This window comes from Hermetia illucens, chromosome 5 (genome assembly GCF_905115235.1).
Source record: "Hermetia illucens chromosome 5, iHerIll2.2.curated.20191125, whole genome shotgun sequence".
Classification (NCBI taxonomy): domain Eukaryota; kingdom Metazoa; phylum Arthropoda; class Insecta; order Diptera; family Stratiomyidae; genus Hermetia; species Hermetia illucens.
In genome coordinates, this window is record NC_051853.1 from 98,399,903 (window position 1) to 98,417,217 (window position 17,315).

The following is a 17,315-nucleotide window of genomic DNA, read 5'->3' on the forward strand; positions in this document are numbered from 1 at the left end:
ATGGTATCGGAGCTTCAGGGCATCATGTTCGCCATTACTCGCGGTGGTCAATAGAGCCTTCAATCCCCTTCGTTTGTTGATCTGCTTCCAGAGCAAGCTCTGTGCTCGAAAAATGTGCCACCAATGGTTACCGAATGTCTCAAGTGGTTAGAGTGCTGGGCTGTCGTAGCAGAAGGTCGCGGTTCAAATCTCACTGGAAGCAGAGGGATTTGTTATCGTGACTGGTTGTTGGATACCACTCGGCTCAGCTGCGAATGAGTACCTGAGTCAAATCAGGTTAATAATCTCGGGCGAGCGCAATGCTGACCACATTGCTTCCTACGGTGCACTGTAGTGTATCGTTACTGTCTTGAACGAAGTGCTCTAACACACCTCAAGGCCCTGATCCAATTGGATTGTTGCGCTAACGGATGCTCAGTTTTAAGTTACTTGAGCTGAATAATGAGTGAATGATGAAGTTATGTTCAAAAACGTAGCAAAACATACCCGGAAACGTTTATAAGTTTATTCAGATCATATCATGACAATAAAAAATAATAGTATAAAGCATTATTGGAATAAATGTTAATAATTTGAATTTTGTAATAATTTAATACTTAATAGGGAGTCAAAGCATCATCTAATGTCTCCTCCATATCCACCAATGTGTACTTCATAGACTCCACGAACCTTTTACTGGACATTCCAACTAAAGTTTTCTTCTCTGTTATTTCTTTGTTGGCAAACTGAGCTAAGCTGTTAGTTTTAGATTCTTCCTTATCCATTGATATCAAAGGCAAAATTCCAAAGAGACATATAAGACTATACATTTCCCGTTGCTTAACTTGCTCAATTACGTCATAGATAGATGGAATCAGTTCGAAATTAAATGCTTTGAGCGTTTCAACGCATGTCGGGTAGTAATATTTTCCGATCAATTCCATTTTATTTTTAAGTAAATCTAGTTGGGCGCTGCTTGCAAATAAGTAATTGAGGTCTATTCCTAGACTTCCACAAAAGCTTCCTTGATAGTCAATCTGGAAGAATAGGATGGTTTGTATTATAATAAGTTAGTGCAGGTTTTATTAAGGGGAATATCAGGAAACTTACAAACACAACGTCAATCGGTTTGCTATCTTCGTTATATTTGAACAGAAAATTATTCACCCATAGGTCGCCATGATTGAAAACAACTACGTCTTTGCCAGGATTCGAATCTACTGCCTTTAGTGTGATTTCTCCGAGATTATCACATGCTTTCATTAGTTTTGCACTGAAGCGTTCATATCCAGGCATTTCCATCAACATTTTGGAACCCAATTGGAAAGTAGTTGTGAAAATTGCATGAAACAATGCCGAATTGACGGTTTTTTCGTTGAAAAGGCCTCTTTGATAATTTTCTTTGATCGTTGGGTCCTGAAAAGATTTACATTTAGTAAAGTTACTTTTTTCGTATAATCTAAAAGGTCAACCGAAATCTGCGGAACAGGTTCAAGTTAAAGACTCTTCCCACCCTAGCATTTTTCAAAAATCATTTTTAAGGTTTTGTGCGAAACGAAACCTTGCTAAAATCGACTCCATGTCCGCCTGTCCGTATGTTTGTCTGTGCAGCTGAATTTTAATTGTTAACGATTTGTTGCTAGAAATACAGCGAACACGATTATAGAGAATGTATGGTTTGTGAATCACTCCCCGTGCAACCAGTTGTACCATTTTGTGTTGGGTCTATGATGCTCCCCGTATAAGCAAACGGAGGAGTAGCATATTTTTCACAGAATATGGTCATGCGAGGCATCAAATGAAAGGACTTGCGTAGTACTTTTCGAAAACGATCTTATTTGGGTTAAACGCAGGATAGTGAGGACTCAAAATGTGTGACCCAAAAAGTGAAACAGGTCTCGTTCTCAGGATCAATCCAAGCAAAAAATCACAGTCATACATCTATACAAAATCTATACCCTAAAATACATTCTATTATTAGGTTCTTGCATATGAAATGGCGGATTTGGTACTAAAATTTGAAATGACTGTAAAGCTTACAAAAATTTATTTAATTAATCAAAATAGGTGCCAGTCGATTCAAAACACTTCTCCCAGCGAGATAAAAGAGCATGTATGCCAGTTTCGAAGAAGTCCAATTTTCGCGTGATGATAAACTCGTCGAAGGCAATTTTGACAGCCTCTTCATGCCTAAATTGTTTTTTCCGCCAAAAAATGATCCAAATGCTTAAAAAAGTGGTAGTCGGTTGGCGAAAGGTCCAGTGAATATGGTGGATGAGGCAGAGTCTCATACTGCAATTCGTTCAACTTTTGAACCGTTGTTCTGGATACATGAGGTGGTGCATTGTTGTGAAGGAGTATCAAACCATCTCAAAGGACGGTTTAAACCTCCTCCAAAATAAACGATCTGGATATCCGTTACCATGTAAAAGTGTGAGAAGTGCCTTGTCATAAAAGGAATTCCACTTGAGGCGGAGTGCTGTGCCGGAGCGATAACCGGCGCACTGAAGGAGATCACAACCTTTACGAGGTCTATTTGAAAGAGTGGAACTACTTCACTCGGAGTAGTCGTTGTTGTGTGAAGGGGGCCTTACCGGCTGAATTCACATTTGGAAAATTACAGAAAAAGAAGAATTGAGATTTTGCTTCTCAGTCACCAGAGGAGGTACCCCTAATTTTCATTTTATTGGAAGTAACTTGAGGTTGTGAATAAATAAATATAATACAAATAAAAATAAGTAAATAAATATAAAACATAATAAAAATAAAAAAAATTTAGTAAAATTTTCTTGATTAAATAATTTTAGTGTAGGCAACAAGTAGAAGGAAGGATTGAAGTTGCTTGACGTATTAAAAACGCCAAATGCGTCTTTGTTGTTTTTTTTCCAAAATTTGGAAATGCAATTATTTCAAAACTAACAGCAAATTGGGGTTGCAACGTGCATTTGGGTGTTGCAATTGAAAGGGGTTACTTTACCATAGTTATTCAAAATCTTTAATGTTTCATCAATTCATATTTACTTCGTTTCACTAGAGTATTCTGGCCCAATACATTAACTAATGAAGAATTCGGTCAGGGTATAGACCCGCAGGCTTGTTGGTGAGAAACAGAAGTGTCGGTGGAAGTCACACCGTAAGGAAGGCAAGAAACGGTACAGCCTTATCTTCCTCCACCTCACATTGGCCTCACAATTCTACTTTGTACGTCCCCAATCCGTCTTGCGGGAGTTTCGAAATGGAGTGGAATCCATACTGATAGCGTGATATAGTTTCATACTTTCCACTCTCCGACAAGAACCGCCATGTCAGAGGATGTAACCGTGATGTTGATGGCCTCTCTCCTGACCACATTGACGGTGGTTATAGTGGGCAGTTAGATTACATTTTGCTATTACCTCCACGTTTTTGCTTTTGCCATATTCAATAGCTCTGATGATTGTTCTACGGGGAACTTCGTTCACGTAATGGGGAAAATAAGCAGAGTATCAGGGAATCTCCTTATCTCTCTCTGTTGACTCTTAATGGTTAGTTTGACTGCTGTGAAGCTGCCATTGTGTAAGTTGCGCAAGCCATGTAAGCGGTTTATCAAGATTGCCGTGGAGTAATTCCACCAGCGCGATTGAATTTCTTCTTCAGTCGGCTTATTGGCTTTGGAAAGATTATATCCGAGTGGTGAGAGAGATCTGTATTAACTGATACCAACGTATACCAGATATCGAACACTTCTGCTGTGTTAATGACAAGAACGTTACTTTGCTTTCCGACCGACGAGCCACGACAGGTAGATGGCGAGAATATTTGAGTTTACTGACTTTTCATTTCCTAAAGGATTGCCGTGGAGTAATTCCACCAGCGCGATTGAATTTGAGGAAACAATAAAACGAATGAAAGGGGAAAAGCGGTTCAATGAGTTTTTCAATCGGCTTATTGAGGAAAGTAGAACACCATCTGACTGGTAAGAAAGTGCCACAGTTCCAATATGGAAAAAGAAAAGTAGTCCAGCGGGATGTTTAAATTACCGCCCGATCCGGTTGTTGGCCCATATCATTATGATTTTTGAACGAATTCTTGCCAATTGTATTCGCGATATCGTTCAAATAAACGTGAATCAAACAGGGTTTGTTAAGAACTGTTGAACTGCTGACGCAATATATGTTGCGCGATTACTCATGAAGTAACACAGTGAGAAGCATTGTCTTATTTACATTGCATTTCTGGATATATATAAGTTGTTTCACCATGTGCCACAGGAATTTATTTAGTATGCTCTACGACAACACCTAGTGCCCGAAGAATTCGTGGCCTGGATAAAACAGCTTCACCATGATTCGAAAAGTAAAGTGCAAAGTGTGGCGGGTGTATCTAACCCGCTTCGTGTATCTGTGGGTGTTCATCAAGGACACTATCATATGGGACATCTAAGGTTCTCCACCTTATACATTGCTTTATGCAGATGATGTTTTCCTAGCGTCCAATAGCAAAGTTGATCTCGAGCAGCTTTCTTGAAAATGAAATGACCGCCTCACGTAACACGGGTTCAGATTGAATCTGAATAAAACCGAATTTTTGTCCACCGATACCCATGGAACCCAGAACTGAGCGATTTAAATATCTCGGATCAATGCTATCAGCTAATGGAGAATTGCGTTATAAAATTGCTTTACGCAGATGAAGTGGTGTTCCACAGCTGGAGTTTTCTGCGATCGACGCATCAACGAACGTCTCAAATCTAGACCGTACCGCAGTATCATCCACTCTGTCGCTCTTTGTGGTGTTAAATATAGACTGACTATAAAAGACAATGAACCACGCGTCGCGGTAATGGAGAGTAAGTTGTTATGTTGCACTGGTGGCGTAACACTCTATGATCACATCCGAAATACGGATATCCGCGATCGATATAGGGTTGCACAGATCGTTTGAAAATTGCGAGAGGCCGGCCGAAGCTGCTTGATACACTGGATAGAGATTTGAAAGCCTCGCGACTCCATCCAGATCATGTCTTTGCTAGAACAAAATAGCACAATCGATCATAATGAGTCTACCCCGCCAGTGAATGGGACAAGGCTAAAGAAAAAGATGAAACTTGGGGTTATGATGCAAACTAGGAAGAAGATGCCGCCTGGACATAATATTACCGTTTTTAAATAAAATGCCAAATGCAATTATCCATATCTATAAAGTGTACTGTCAAAGAACGCAAATGAAACTCGGTTTTCCTCAATTCAAAAGTTATAATGAATACACAGGAAGACAGAGCTGGGCTGATCAGCAAATTTGTACAAATTTGTATGTTATGGCAGCGAAGCGTGAAGTTTAAATACGATATGAAGGGAGGTCACACGCAGAGTATTGGCAGCAGTTCTGCGAAAAAAAGAAATTCAATGGAACAGGATCACTCGCGAAGCCTTTCACCATCAACAATAGTCTAGGGCAAGGAGATGCTCAAGTATCCCTTTTAATCTAACCTTGGAAAAAGTGATTTCCCACTGTGAGTTGAATATCGTAGGCACTACCCTCTTCAAGCCCACTCAAGTGTTGACCTATGCTAACTATAATGTCATAATGAAAAGAACTAACTGATATGTACAAAATGCCTTCATCCAGACTGAGCAGGCGGCGTGAGATCTTGGGATACCTATGATATTAATAATGGGTGGCCGAAGCACTTGGTGGCAACGTCAGCGCCAAATATATCCAATAGCACTGGGCAACAGAAGACAATCAAGAGCTTTGAGACTGCTGAAAATTTCTCATATCTAAGATCGAAAAGACCCAGCCTCAGATGGAGGAATGGCGTACACCAGGGCGCTAAATTGATGCTAGGGATACTGCATTGGCATCAGCTTAAAACCGGCATGTTTGTATTTTCTTTTTCAGGCAGGTCTCGGATGGGTTGTTGCGTCGTTCATGATGATGGCAATGATGAGTAAATGGTAACGTTCGTTTTTATTTTGTTCTCGACTTTCTTTAAGGAAATAAAACTAGGTCTTCTATTTGTACTAAATGTGATGGAGATTCTAGAAGTATAAACCCCCATGCATCCATACATGCCATTAGTTCACGTTGAGTGTACGCAAAAAGGGGCTGCAATTCTTTTTTTCGATAAATGTAGGCATGTAAAGTACCAAATGGAAGACCGTTATTACTACTTGCAGTTGTAAGTTTTCGTGTAAACCGGAAAGAATGGAAGGAGGATAGGAGGACACATTCAAAATCAAAGACTTTAGGCTACCTTACTGAAAATAAAAAAAGTCATATTGATATACTTATAAGACGCCTTGGATTCGGAAGTGTAGTGATATTCACTATGATATATATTCACTACTATTGGGAAGTTTCATGCAAGTCCTACTGTTATTAATAAAAGTAGTAGGTTGCTTTCTTCGGGTAAATTTATTGCACTCTAAGACATGTTGAGTAGAATGTCAATATTACGTTAGAGCCAATAGCCCTCATACCTAATGTATCTATTATATAAAATGGAATACGTACAAATGAAATGATCGTCCACCCAAAGATAAGGAGAGAGACATAAGGAAAGTAAAATTACCCTTTTTAGTAGTTCCATGGAAGTTGCATGAAATTTGGCGATCTTTTTTAGAGCAAATTTCAAATGCAATTCATCGAGTCCGGCCTCCCGATCAGCACATATAAAGCCCAAAGTCTTCATATCCTGGAAAACGATGTTGCGATGTGGTTCAATAAATATATCGTAGCACCTGATGGGAATTTCTTTAAAATTGATTTGGTTATGTGAATAAAAATATTGGCTTACCTTGGAGCTAGAATTTCGGCTCCCACCAGTTCCTGTAATCTAGGTAAGATTTCATTGTAGACGTTAACCTCTTTATCTATGAAACCAAGCTCCTCAATTTCCAACTGGGCCCTTGATACGGGAAAACTCTTTACAATAAGGGAAGTTGTTTTATCTTTGCCATTTCCTTGGTTATATTTAACTTCGACGCGGTATATGGTGCTAGTGTAATTGTCACCTGGTTTACTTCCCAAAGAAATGTTGATTTCCACTATTTCGATATTCTCCGTTTCAAGATCTTTCTCCAGAGACCTTTTTAAAGTTTTCGCATGGAGATAGCTTGACGGATCGGCTTTGCTAGAAGATTTGCTTGACATTTCTGAAATGAAAACGGTTTAAGCTTTGATGAGTTTGAGAATGAAGGTTAGTATCGACTATACAGTTTAATACTCTTATAACATATCTACAACATATTATTTCAACTCCCAATTTTGGCTTTATGGTACGCTTTATACCAATCTGACCAGATTGGATAGTACTACTATTGTAGGCTGACTAGGCTGACCCTGACGAATGTGCGGGGTCAGATAAAAGCAACAGGATGACTCTCAAGGCCATTCGATATCAACAACTGTCTACGACAAGGGGATGCCCTATCACGCGCTTTCTTTAACCTGGCCCTGGAGAAAGTGATCTGTGATGCTGAGGTAAATGAGAGGGGTACGATCCTCTTTAAGTCCATCCAACTACTGGCCTATCCTGACGATATCGACATCATGGGGAGAACGACCCGAGACATACAAACTGCCTTCATTCAGATCGAGCAGGTGGCGCGAGATCTTGGGCTGCACATCAATGAAGGCAAGACAAAATATATGTTGGAAACGTCAGCACCAACAACCAACCAACCAAAAACATCAAACCGCACTGGTCAAATAGGAAGAATAAAGATAGAAGACTACAACTTTGAAACCGTTGATAATTTCTCCCATCTAGGGTCGAAAATCACAACCGATAACAGCTATAATGATGAAATCCGCGCACAGTTGTTGACAGCTAACAGAGTCTATTTCTGCTAACAAAAACTGTTCCACTTGAAACGTCTAACCATAGGCTCAAAGGTCCTACTGTACAAGACAATGATCTTGCCAGTCCTCATGTATTCCTCCGAGACTTGGGTTCTTAGCAAGAAAAAGCGAACTCTTGGCCGCGTTCGAGAGAAGAATCCTCCGAAGCATTTTTGGCCCCTTACATGAGGATGGACGATTCCGTAGCCTCCATAACGATGAAATCTATGAGCGTTACTCCGACCGTCAGGTTGTGGATAAAATCCGGCTCAATAGGCTACGGTGGGCGGGCCACTTAATCCGTATGGATGAGAATGATCCAGCTCGGAAAGTCTATAAGGGCAATATCTATGGTAGAAATAGAAGACGAGGCAGACCCTGTTTGAAATGAAGCGATGGCGTACGTCAGGACGTCAGACAGCTTTTAGGGATATCGAATTGGTGGACCTCGACCCAAAACCGGGATGTTCCTTATGTACCATTGATGATGATGGCTATTGTAAATGATTAACATTGGACAGTTCGTCAAAGTTCTACAATTGAATCTGGGCTTAAGTATCAATTTGAATGATAGGTCAACAATTTTCAGTTCCGCCAGAAAGACGATTTTCACTGTTTTGTGTAAAACAATTAGGTAGGCATCTAATCAAATGTGGCTACAACATTTTTCACTTATTCACTAATAGGCAGATTGATTTTACCAATTCACTGGCAAGTCGATGTGGCTTGTCGAACACCGCTCGCTAATCGAAAAATCTTGGAGCTTATTTTTCAAGGTCCATGACTTGGTGAAAGAGTAAACAAATGTCATCAGTCGAGGTTTATGAGGGAGGATGTCATGGTCCATTGGACTCCCCAACTTTCTCTGGACAAGACAGCACGAAGAAAGTTACCGATAACTAGAAGAAATAATATCGGTGGCAAGATGAAAGATGAAGATGGCAAGATGAATTCGCTTTGGACCACAAATTTCTCCGGGATTTTACTTCAGTACAGTATGTGATGTTGTCCGCCATCATATTTCGCTCTGATGATGGCTATTAGTTTCTTCGGAATGTACTTTTGGAATTTTAACCTCCTCTCTCAGGGAGAGGTTTCGGATTTCCATATAAGTACAAATAGTGGATGAACGGAAACTGCAGTGGCAGCGAAGAGTAGTTCTGAGGGGAGACCGTCAAGTCCAGTGGCTTTACTCCTTTTAAGTGTATTGATGGCCAAGATGATTTTTCTTCTGTTTGTAGGAGCAGTCGGTATTCGTATATTAAGCTGACTGGAACTTCACTGGATACGACATTGTTAAGAACCGTAGTAAAATGTTTCTTCCACCTCTTCAGCAGCTCGCTATGAGCAGCCGAACCTTAGCGTCACTCACAGGCCCATCGAAAGGTTTGCGACAACATGAAAGTTCTATCGTGATGTAGTATCCAGTTCCGAAATCATTGTGTTCTGCGGCACCTTCGCTGATTAGTGCAATTGTCTTTTGTCGGGTTAATTACATTGAACTTATCAGGCTTTTGCACGGCATCGAAGTTCAAGCGTGCCACGCTCGATGTCGGCGACTCTTCTGTTACGCACATCTGGAAACCTACTACTGATTGCTCGTACCGTGTCGGTTAGTTGAAACCCATCTGATTTTATGGCAAGTGCAACCAATGACGGTGGTAACTGCAGAAATCAATAAAATCCCACTGCTATCGTTACGGTGGTCAAGTCGGTCTTCCCCCTCAAATGTTCGAACGAGGTGCTGCCAAACATCATTTTGACATTCAGATCACAATTTCGCCTTTTGGAAGCCTTTCCTGAGCTGCAGTTGTTCGTAAAAAGAATCATTCTCCACTATATCAGAAATCTTCGTTGGTGCTTAGCACTCTACAACTCGAAGGCTCCTTAACCCAGACTTGTCAGAGACAATTCGACACTAGATTTGCGTCTGTACCAATGGTTTTTCAGAGTACAAAAGCACATTGCCATAAGTGTGGCAAGAGGGAGAGAGTCCTATTTCACTTAGCCCCAGAATGTCTAGCTTATGTTGTTCGAATTCTCTCTCGAGTTGGAGAAAGCGAGCATTCTGGGTACCCTCTACACCCTACAACCAATCATAGTCCATTCTCGATAGTTAAAGTTAATAACGTGAGGTCAGTCCCTATCCGAGGCGTTGTGGACATTTCGGGAGCAATAGAAGTTCAAAGTTTTCAGATTATAGCTAACAAATTTTCATCCCTTTTAGTCACCTTATACGACAAGTTGCAGTCAAAGGATATTATAGGTCACAGAGCGAAATCAGGGATTGGTGCACACAGTGGAGCATAAAGCTTGGGAAATGCCTGCTGAACCAACAGTTTTACCACCAAACCCAATTTGCACTTCCACATGGTGATCGCCGGGGGTTCTTTCATAATGAAAAATTACAGACGGAGAAGGATGATGGCGAGCCTCTCGTGACTAAAAACGGGATAAATTGTACTAACTGGCTCTCCGTGTTGGGGTTTGGGTAGGGCCGACAACTTTACAAGGAAAACGAAAATTACGAAGGCACGGAAGGAGCCTCGAACTGGATTGACTATATAACAATGAACCAAGTTCGAACCTGTTTTAAATTTTCAACAAAACTTGCCCGAAATTTTTTTATTAAAAAACAACTATCTATGCATTATTAAAATTTTAAGTCAATCGGTCAAGATTTGTTCGAATTACGAGCCCTTCTACGATGAAAAATATAGTTTAGAGAAAAACGCGTTTGTAGTTTTCGGTATGTTCGTATCGGGTAAAGAACGCCTGCGTTAAAATTCAAAATAAAAGTTTTTAGATGGCATTCCATCAGTAAAACAACAAAACATGGATTTTTTAAAGAGACACTAACTCAGTACCCAACACGGTTGGGGGTCAATCAACAACATCAGAGCGGCTCTTTGTCGCTGGACGTTTAGGCGGTAATGCCGTCAAACACCAGTAACGGAAGACCTAGTCGTCGATTGGTTTGGACGAACCAACTCAATCCATTGCTTGCGCCTATTACTGTGTCACAGTTTGGGATGGAATCCACTAGAGTACATATATCGACTCCAAGGCGCGTTTATCACGAATTTGCGGACTAATGAAAGGAGCAAATATTCCACTTGTACGGAACTCCATAAACTCAGTACTCAGGAAAAGCTTAGTAACTGGGGATGATCTAATTTATAATGAAGCCTTGTCCGCATTCTAGGTGGCATCCACAGAATATGTCGAGATTCTCCTTGGCGTTGGGCCAAAGATTCCAAAACTAAAGTTTATTTCGGCATCGAATAAAATCATTGCTGCCGTTGACAGAATTTTGGGTAACGGAGGTTCAAAGCCTGATCTACGTATTTGTCTTCACAATCAAAATCTTGGAGCGAATAACAGAGGTATATACAGGAGGACTTTACCGTTCTAGTTTCGAATCAACAAACTGCGTCACGTAAGCACATCTTGAAAATCCATTAGCAAGAGTGCACAGAGGGAGGAGAGAGATCACTGGAAACTACCACCTCGCCAATGATATGCCAATCGAAGAAATTGAAGAAACTTGCGGTATATTTAAAGTAATGTAAAGTAAAAATATTTTGTGTGATTTGCCGACTCAGAGAGCAGGTGTTTTAGATGTCTTGGATTTGACCAGATAGCGGTGAGATGCACTAATGACTGTGGTGGGTCAAATTGGTGCAGAGAATCTGAGGAGAAGTTCATTTGTCCTGGGAGTGCGAGGCTGACCCTGAATGTATGCTTTGCAATGGGAAAGAGGCGTCGACTGACAGTATATGCCCAGTGTTTTGGAGAACCTTAGATGCAATGAAGAAATGAAGTTGAAACAAATTAACCCCCACTAGTACGAGAAAGCGTAAGACCTACTCTCACAGACTATCTACGAGAAGGGGATCGATCGCAATTTCAATGTGGTCTGTGGATTGGGGCAATTGAACTACTAACATCAGGAGGCGTATTCTGCACGGGGCATTCTCGGAGCTAGAGAATGAATCCACTTTCCGTAGAATAGGGTCGGGCTCAATAGACGATTTCACATATGCGAGTACCACACTGGCATCTTTGGTGTGCTCTCCCACAATGGAGCTGCGCGCGGAGGATAGTGCATACAGGGGCGGAACCCCCGTATGGGGGCTCGCACTGGGGAAGGGACTACAGAGTGAATCCTACCTGCCAGTAACTTCTTCTACACCTTCCAAGGAACGGGCGGAAGAAAGGGAAGCCAGAGACGTAAACGGAACTGACTCGATGCCAGTTCGAGTGATCGAATCTATGCAACTCGGACACCGCAAACCAATTAAGGTGCTAAGTGGAAAACAGACGAATGCTCTGCGGGATGAGACGAGATTTTTCATGGATGAGGACATGGGAACTGTGGTACCTCCAAGTGCGACTTTTCTCAGAGAAATTAAACACGAGGGGATCGAGTCTCTGACGGTACGGTGTGGGGGAAACCCTGCCACACGCTGCGGGCGCCTATGTTTCCAGCGGTTTTCCATAACACAGTAGACTAAGTTTATGTCGAAAAACATCAAATCAACCTGCAGCATGCCAAAGCTCCTTCCTATCTGTTGACAGCGAGAATGACCAAGCTGCAGGATTTCCGCTACATCTTTCTGGTCCAAGAGCCGTGGGTTCGATTTAACAGAATCTGTGGCATTGGATCAGTAAAGGAGGCTAGCATCTTCTACGATGAAAGATCCATAAGACCGAGAGCTTGCGTCCTAATGTCAAGACGGTTAGAGGCAACCATGCTGAGACAGTAATGTTCCCAGGACTTAGCAACGGTCATCATACAATACCAGATAAATGGCGGGAGGAAAAACAGCATAGTTGCCTCCGCTTATTTACCCTATGATTTTTTGTATCCTCCATCGACGCAAGAGCTTAGGGATCTGGTGTCGTATGCAGAATCAAGTGGTCTCGAACTCTTAATAGGTTGCGATGCGAATGCTCAACATATTTGTTGGGGCAGTAGCAAATATAAGAGGGGAGAAGCTATTTGATTTCACCACTTCAGCTGGTCTTATGACTGTAAACGTAGGGTGCGCCCCTACGTTCGTGGGACCGAGAAGAAGCGAACTAATTAACCTAACAATCTGTACCTCAAAAGTGTTAGAGTTGATTCCACACTGGCGAGTGCTAGAGGAGGTCTCACTGTCAGATCACCGATACCGTGAATTCAATGTGACTATTGCGGACGAACAGTCTACAGTACAAAGACAGAACCCTAGGAAAACGGATTGGACAAATTTCAGTGAACTTCTTGGCAATAAAGTACAGTTCCCTAGAAGAAAATCCCTCCCCTCTTAGAAAATCCGACGGTACTTTCACGAGTTCCAGACTGGATTCAGTACAGACCCTCTTGGAAGTACACCAACCGGGAGAACGGGTGAGAGAAGTGGGAGGGGGAGAGTTGACGGTTCTTGCAATCCCTTCAACACGCAAGTGCTGCAAGGGGAACTGGAACACTGCGAAAGCGGTTGTTACTCATGAAAGGGTGAGAGCTGCCATACTGTCCTTTGAACATTTCAAAGCACCTGGCATGGATGGCATCTATCCGGCAATGTTAAAGGAGGGGATAGAGCATTTAGAGCGACCTCTAAGAAATATTTTTCGAGGATGTCTTCCTCTTGGCTATGGGCCTCCCTCTTGGCAAAAGGTTAAGGTAGTCTTCATACCGAAACCTGGGAATGATGAGTATTCTAATCCAAAGAACTTCAGACAGATCAGCTTGACTTCATTCTTGCTGAAAGTTTTGGAGAGACTGGTGGAGCGTCACATTTATGGAAACGCACTTAGGTCACACCTACTTAGTGAAAACCAACATGCTTACCACCGTGGAAAGTCCTGTGAGCCTGCTCTTCATTCTTTGCTTATAAATATAGGCGATGCAACTCTGAAGGGTGAGTACGCGATGGGGGTGTTCGTGGGGGCTTTTGACTGTGCGCCTTTTCAAAAACTTTGTGATGCCGCCAGAGAGCATGGTGTTGATGATGCTTTAATTAAGTGGATCCATGTTATGTTAACGCAGAGATTGCTGTGCGCTGAGGTGGTTGTCGATCGCTACCTGACTGCAGAAGCAACGAAAGGCTGCCCCCAAGAAGGTGTGCTTTCGCCACTTCTGTGGAGGATGCTGCGCGACTCACTGCAATCTTATGCTGATGACGTGGCTGTGCTTGCTGTTGATCGGGATCTTGGAACGGTGCGTAGGAATATACGACGTGCCATTGATTTGATAAACAGCTTGTGCCTGAGACATGGTCTGTCAGTTAACCCAAATAAAACCACAATGGTTTTATTCACAAAAAGGAGAAAACTGGATAGACTTTGCCTGTCTGAGATGAGGGGTACTACCCATCAACTCTCCAAAGAAGTGAAATATCTGGGAGTCACTCTAGATAAAAAACTTCCCCATACACCTGTTTGAATGCGTGGGGGGATATATGAGAGTCTTCTATACCGATGGCTCAAATACAGAAGCGGGTTCTAAAGCCGGTGTCTACCTCTCGAATAAAAACGAGAAGTAGGTTTTTCCTTTTGGACAATACGCAATGGTTTTTCAAACCAAAGTTTATGCGATCCTAAGGACGGTAAACTGGGTGATTGACGAGCGGTTGAAGGGCAGGTGCCTCGCAATCTGCAGTGACAGCCAAGCTGCATTGAGGGCATTGAGTAGTCCCTTGGTTACATCGGAAATTGTTCAGGAATGCAGAAACCTTTAGAACTGTATCTCTAGATTCAATGCGGTGGAACTACTTTGGTCACTGTTGCGTAGAGGGAAATGAAATCTCGGATGCTTTAGCGAAAGAAGTCAATCTTCCCTACGCCCGGACCGGAGCCAGCAATTGGAGTATCAGTAGCATTGCTAAGTTTGTTTTCAAAAACTGGGAACAAGCTTCCCACAATGACAGGTGGCTAAATGCTGCTCGACAAACAAAATTTTTCCTGCCAGAACCAAACATGCTTACGGCAAAGTTTATCCTGTCGAAAAGCAGGAGGACTGCAGGTGTATTGTGGGCATTCTGACAGACCATAATTCACTAGCTGGGCATACGTTCGGAATAGAAATTGCTTAAGATGATATGTGTCCCTCCTGTAATGAGAAAGCGGAATCCACGGAGCATTTCCAATGTGAATGCCCCGCCTATGGACGCTTCAGGCATCAGGTCTTTGGTGACGACGTTCTCCAATTGCGACGGGTAGTATCACATCCACTAATGGAAAGCCTGCGATACGTTAACTAATCCGGAATATTCCGTTAGACGGGGGTGGCGAGTAAAATGGACCAACACGGCCTGAGTGCTCAGAAACTGTAGCTTCTCCCTCACCACACGCACACACACACCACATTGGCAAGGAGAATGGTCCTGTTTGTCAATGAGCACTATATGTTACTCACAGCGACCGTCAATTTTTCCTCCGCATAGGCCATAGCCAATAGGTGATCAAACTATTGGTGGATCGAAGAAATCGCGGAGTCGCGGGTTGCATCTTTTCAGGCAAGGAGGATCTGTCAATGATCTAGAGGAAAACCAGACTTCGAGGAGAAATGGAAAGTATGTAAGAACCTTTGTTTAACTTTGTGCATTCAGAGTGGTTATGAAGGAGATGAAAGGGCGAACACCACAACTGACCTGAGCACATTTTCTCCTCGATATAGTGGTTAAGTTCGAGGGGAGTGCAAAAAATATAGACAACTGTTGAACATTTTCACCATACCTGTGGTAACTGTCCCTAGATGACGTGAAACGTTAAAAATACATTCAATTCAGCCAGTTGGGAGTGGATAAAAAGCTGATTGGCTAAAACGAGTGTCTTTAGTTTTTTAACTAAGTTCCTCAGAAGTTTCCTCTCGGAAAGTTCACTTTGGTACGATACGGATGGATCACTCAAGCAGTACGTCGTCGCAGTAGGAGTACCACAGAGCTCCGAGTTGGGCGTCCTCTCCTTTGACCTTCCCGTGCAAAACGAGACCACGATAATCGGATCTAGTCGCGAAACAAGGTGTTGAAGTGTACGATAACGAAACCATTAGCGCCATAAAAGCGTAGTTGGAGATGGTTCAGCTTGACCTTGCCGAGGCGGTCTTGATTATCGACAGCAGCCCGATTATTTGTGTTGGTGGCCACATCATGACTTTAAAGCCGGTTATTAAATAAAATGGTTATGATTGACGTGAAGATCAATTTCAAGGAAACTTGGACTATGCCTGTGAGAGAGGTTCAAATACAAGCGTATATTTGGCGCGAATGATCCAAAATATTGGAGGCCCTGAATACAGTCGCAGATTACTTGTGGCAGGAGTGGCCCGGTATACACTATTATGTGTAACACTAGCGTGTTAGGGCAATGGGAGAAGGGTAAACATAACTTCCCGCTTAGTGGCGTTAAGGGTGTGCAGTAGCTTTAGGACGATCTAAGGCGAGGCAACGGCGTCTACCTGAAAAAGACACAGAAAACCAAAAGGGGAAAGGCGGGAGTCGCAGGAACTGTTGCAGCAACGGTGGGATGATTCGTAGAGTGGTCTTTGGACCCACACTCTAATTCCCCCTATTAAGGAGTGATTAGTGTCTTTCTAAGATTTCCACCTTTACGCATAAAACAGAAAAAAAGACAAATCGATAGGCAGACAGTAGACCGTTTTGAATAAGATTTTGCTTTACACATAACCTTGAAAAGTGTTAGCCCTTGCAGTTTAAATGTTAAGTGCGAGGGGAGTGGGTATGAGTGAATTTCAATGCAGCTGAACAAGACCGAATGATTTTGGGAGAGGGTCGAATATAAGAATAAGAAAACCGAAGAACAATATACCCCATAAGGAACGGGAAACCATTGATACCAGGCCTATGTGTTAGCTTCGACCTGGGAGTAATCGTAAATATCCTAGATAAGGAGCTGGAATTTTAATTTTGGCTTATACGCTTTTATGGAAAATAGAGACAGATACATTAATTAATACTTGCTTCCATTTATATCAATATGCTCACTTCACAACACTTCACAAAATTTCACCTGATATCCGTCGTTATCTCCCAATGTCCCTAACTAGCAAGAAAGATGGCGATACTAGATTTTTCTACGAGATGGTTAAACACAATCAGCAATTCGAGATTGCACCGTCTGGAAGTTGCCATCAAATGCGCTAAAATTAAATGTGGGGCATGATCTTATAAGTGAAACTTACCTTACTTTATAAACTTTTTAGTGATACAATGGCCACTAAATTTCCAATCATGTTTGCATATCCACAATATGCCATTAAATGAAAACCTCATTTCGTCCATTTTTGGCTAAAATGGAAATATTGAACTGCACTCGACATTCATTCGGGCAAAGATTTTGTATCTGATACACAATAGTGCGCAACTGGCGTTCCGTGGATTTGATATAATAATGCATGAATGCAGTTTTTTAATATTTCATTAATGTCGATCGAAACAATAGTAGCAATAAATTTCATGAGTTTACGACTTGTACGTGGACTATTCCATATTTCATTCGTCTCC

At 42.1% G+C, this 17,315-nt stretch overlaps 1 protein-coding gene across 3 annotated transcripts; it reads right to left on the reverse strand.

Annotated features, from left to right (window-relative positions):
• Positions 1-489: 489 nt before the first annotated feature.
• Positions 490-16,962, reverse strand: LOC119657343. Of its 3 annotated transcripts, none has more exons than XM_038064216.1 (5): positions 16,822-16,962; positions 6,758-7,115; positions 6,533-6,701; positions 1,090-1,395; positions 490-1,016 (listed from the first exon to the last, which is right to left on the reverse strand). In XM_038064216.1, the coding sequence occupies exons 2-5, from the start codon at positions 7,111-7,113 to the stop codon at positions 597-599; spliced, it is 1,251 nt and encodes a 416-aa protein (XP_037920144.1). In that variant the 5' UTR covers positions 7,114-7,115; positions 16,822-16,962; the 3' UTR covers positions 490-596. The 3 variants fall into 3 exon arrangements, with proteins under 3 accessions (XP_037920144.1, XP_037920145.1, XP_037920143.1); XM_038064217.1 differs by having other exon boundaries at positions 16,797-16,962; XM_038064215.1 differs by having other exon boundaries at positions 16,773-16,962.
• Between the last annotated feature and the right edge of the window lie 353 nt (positions 16,963-17,315).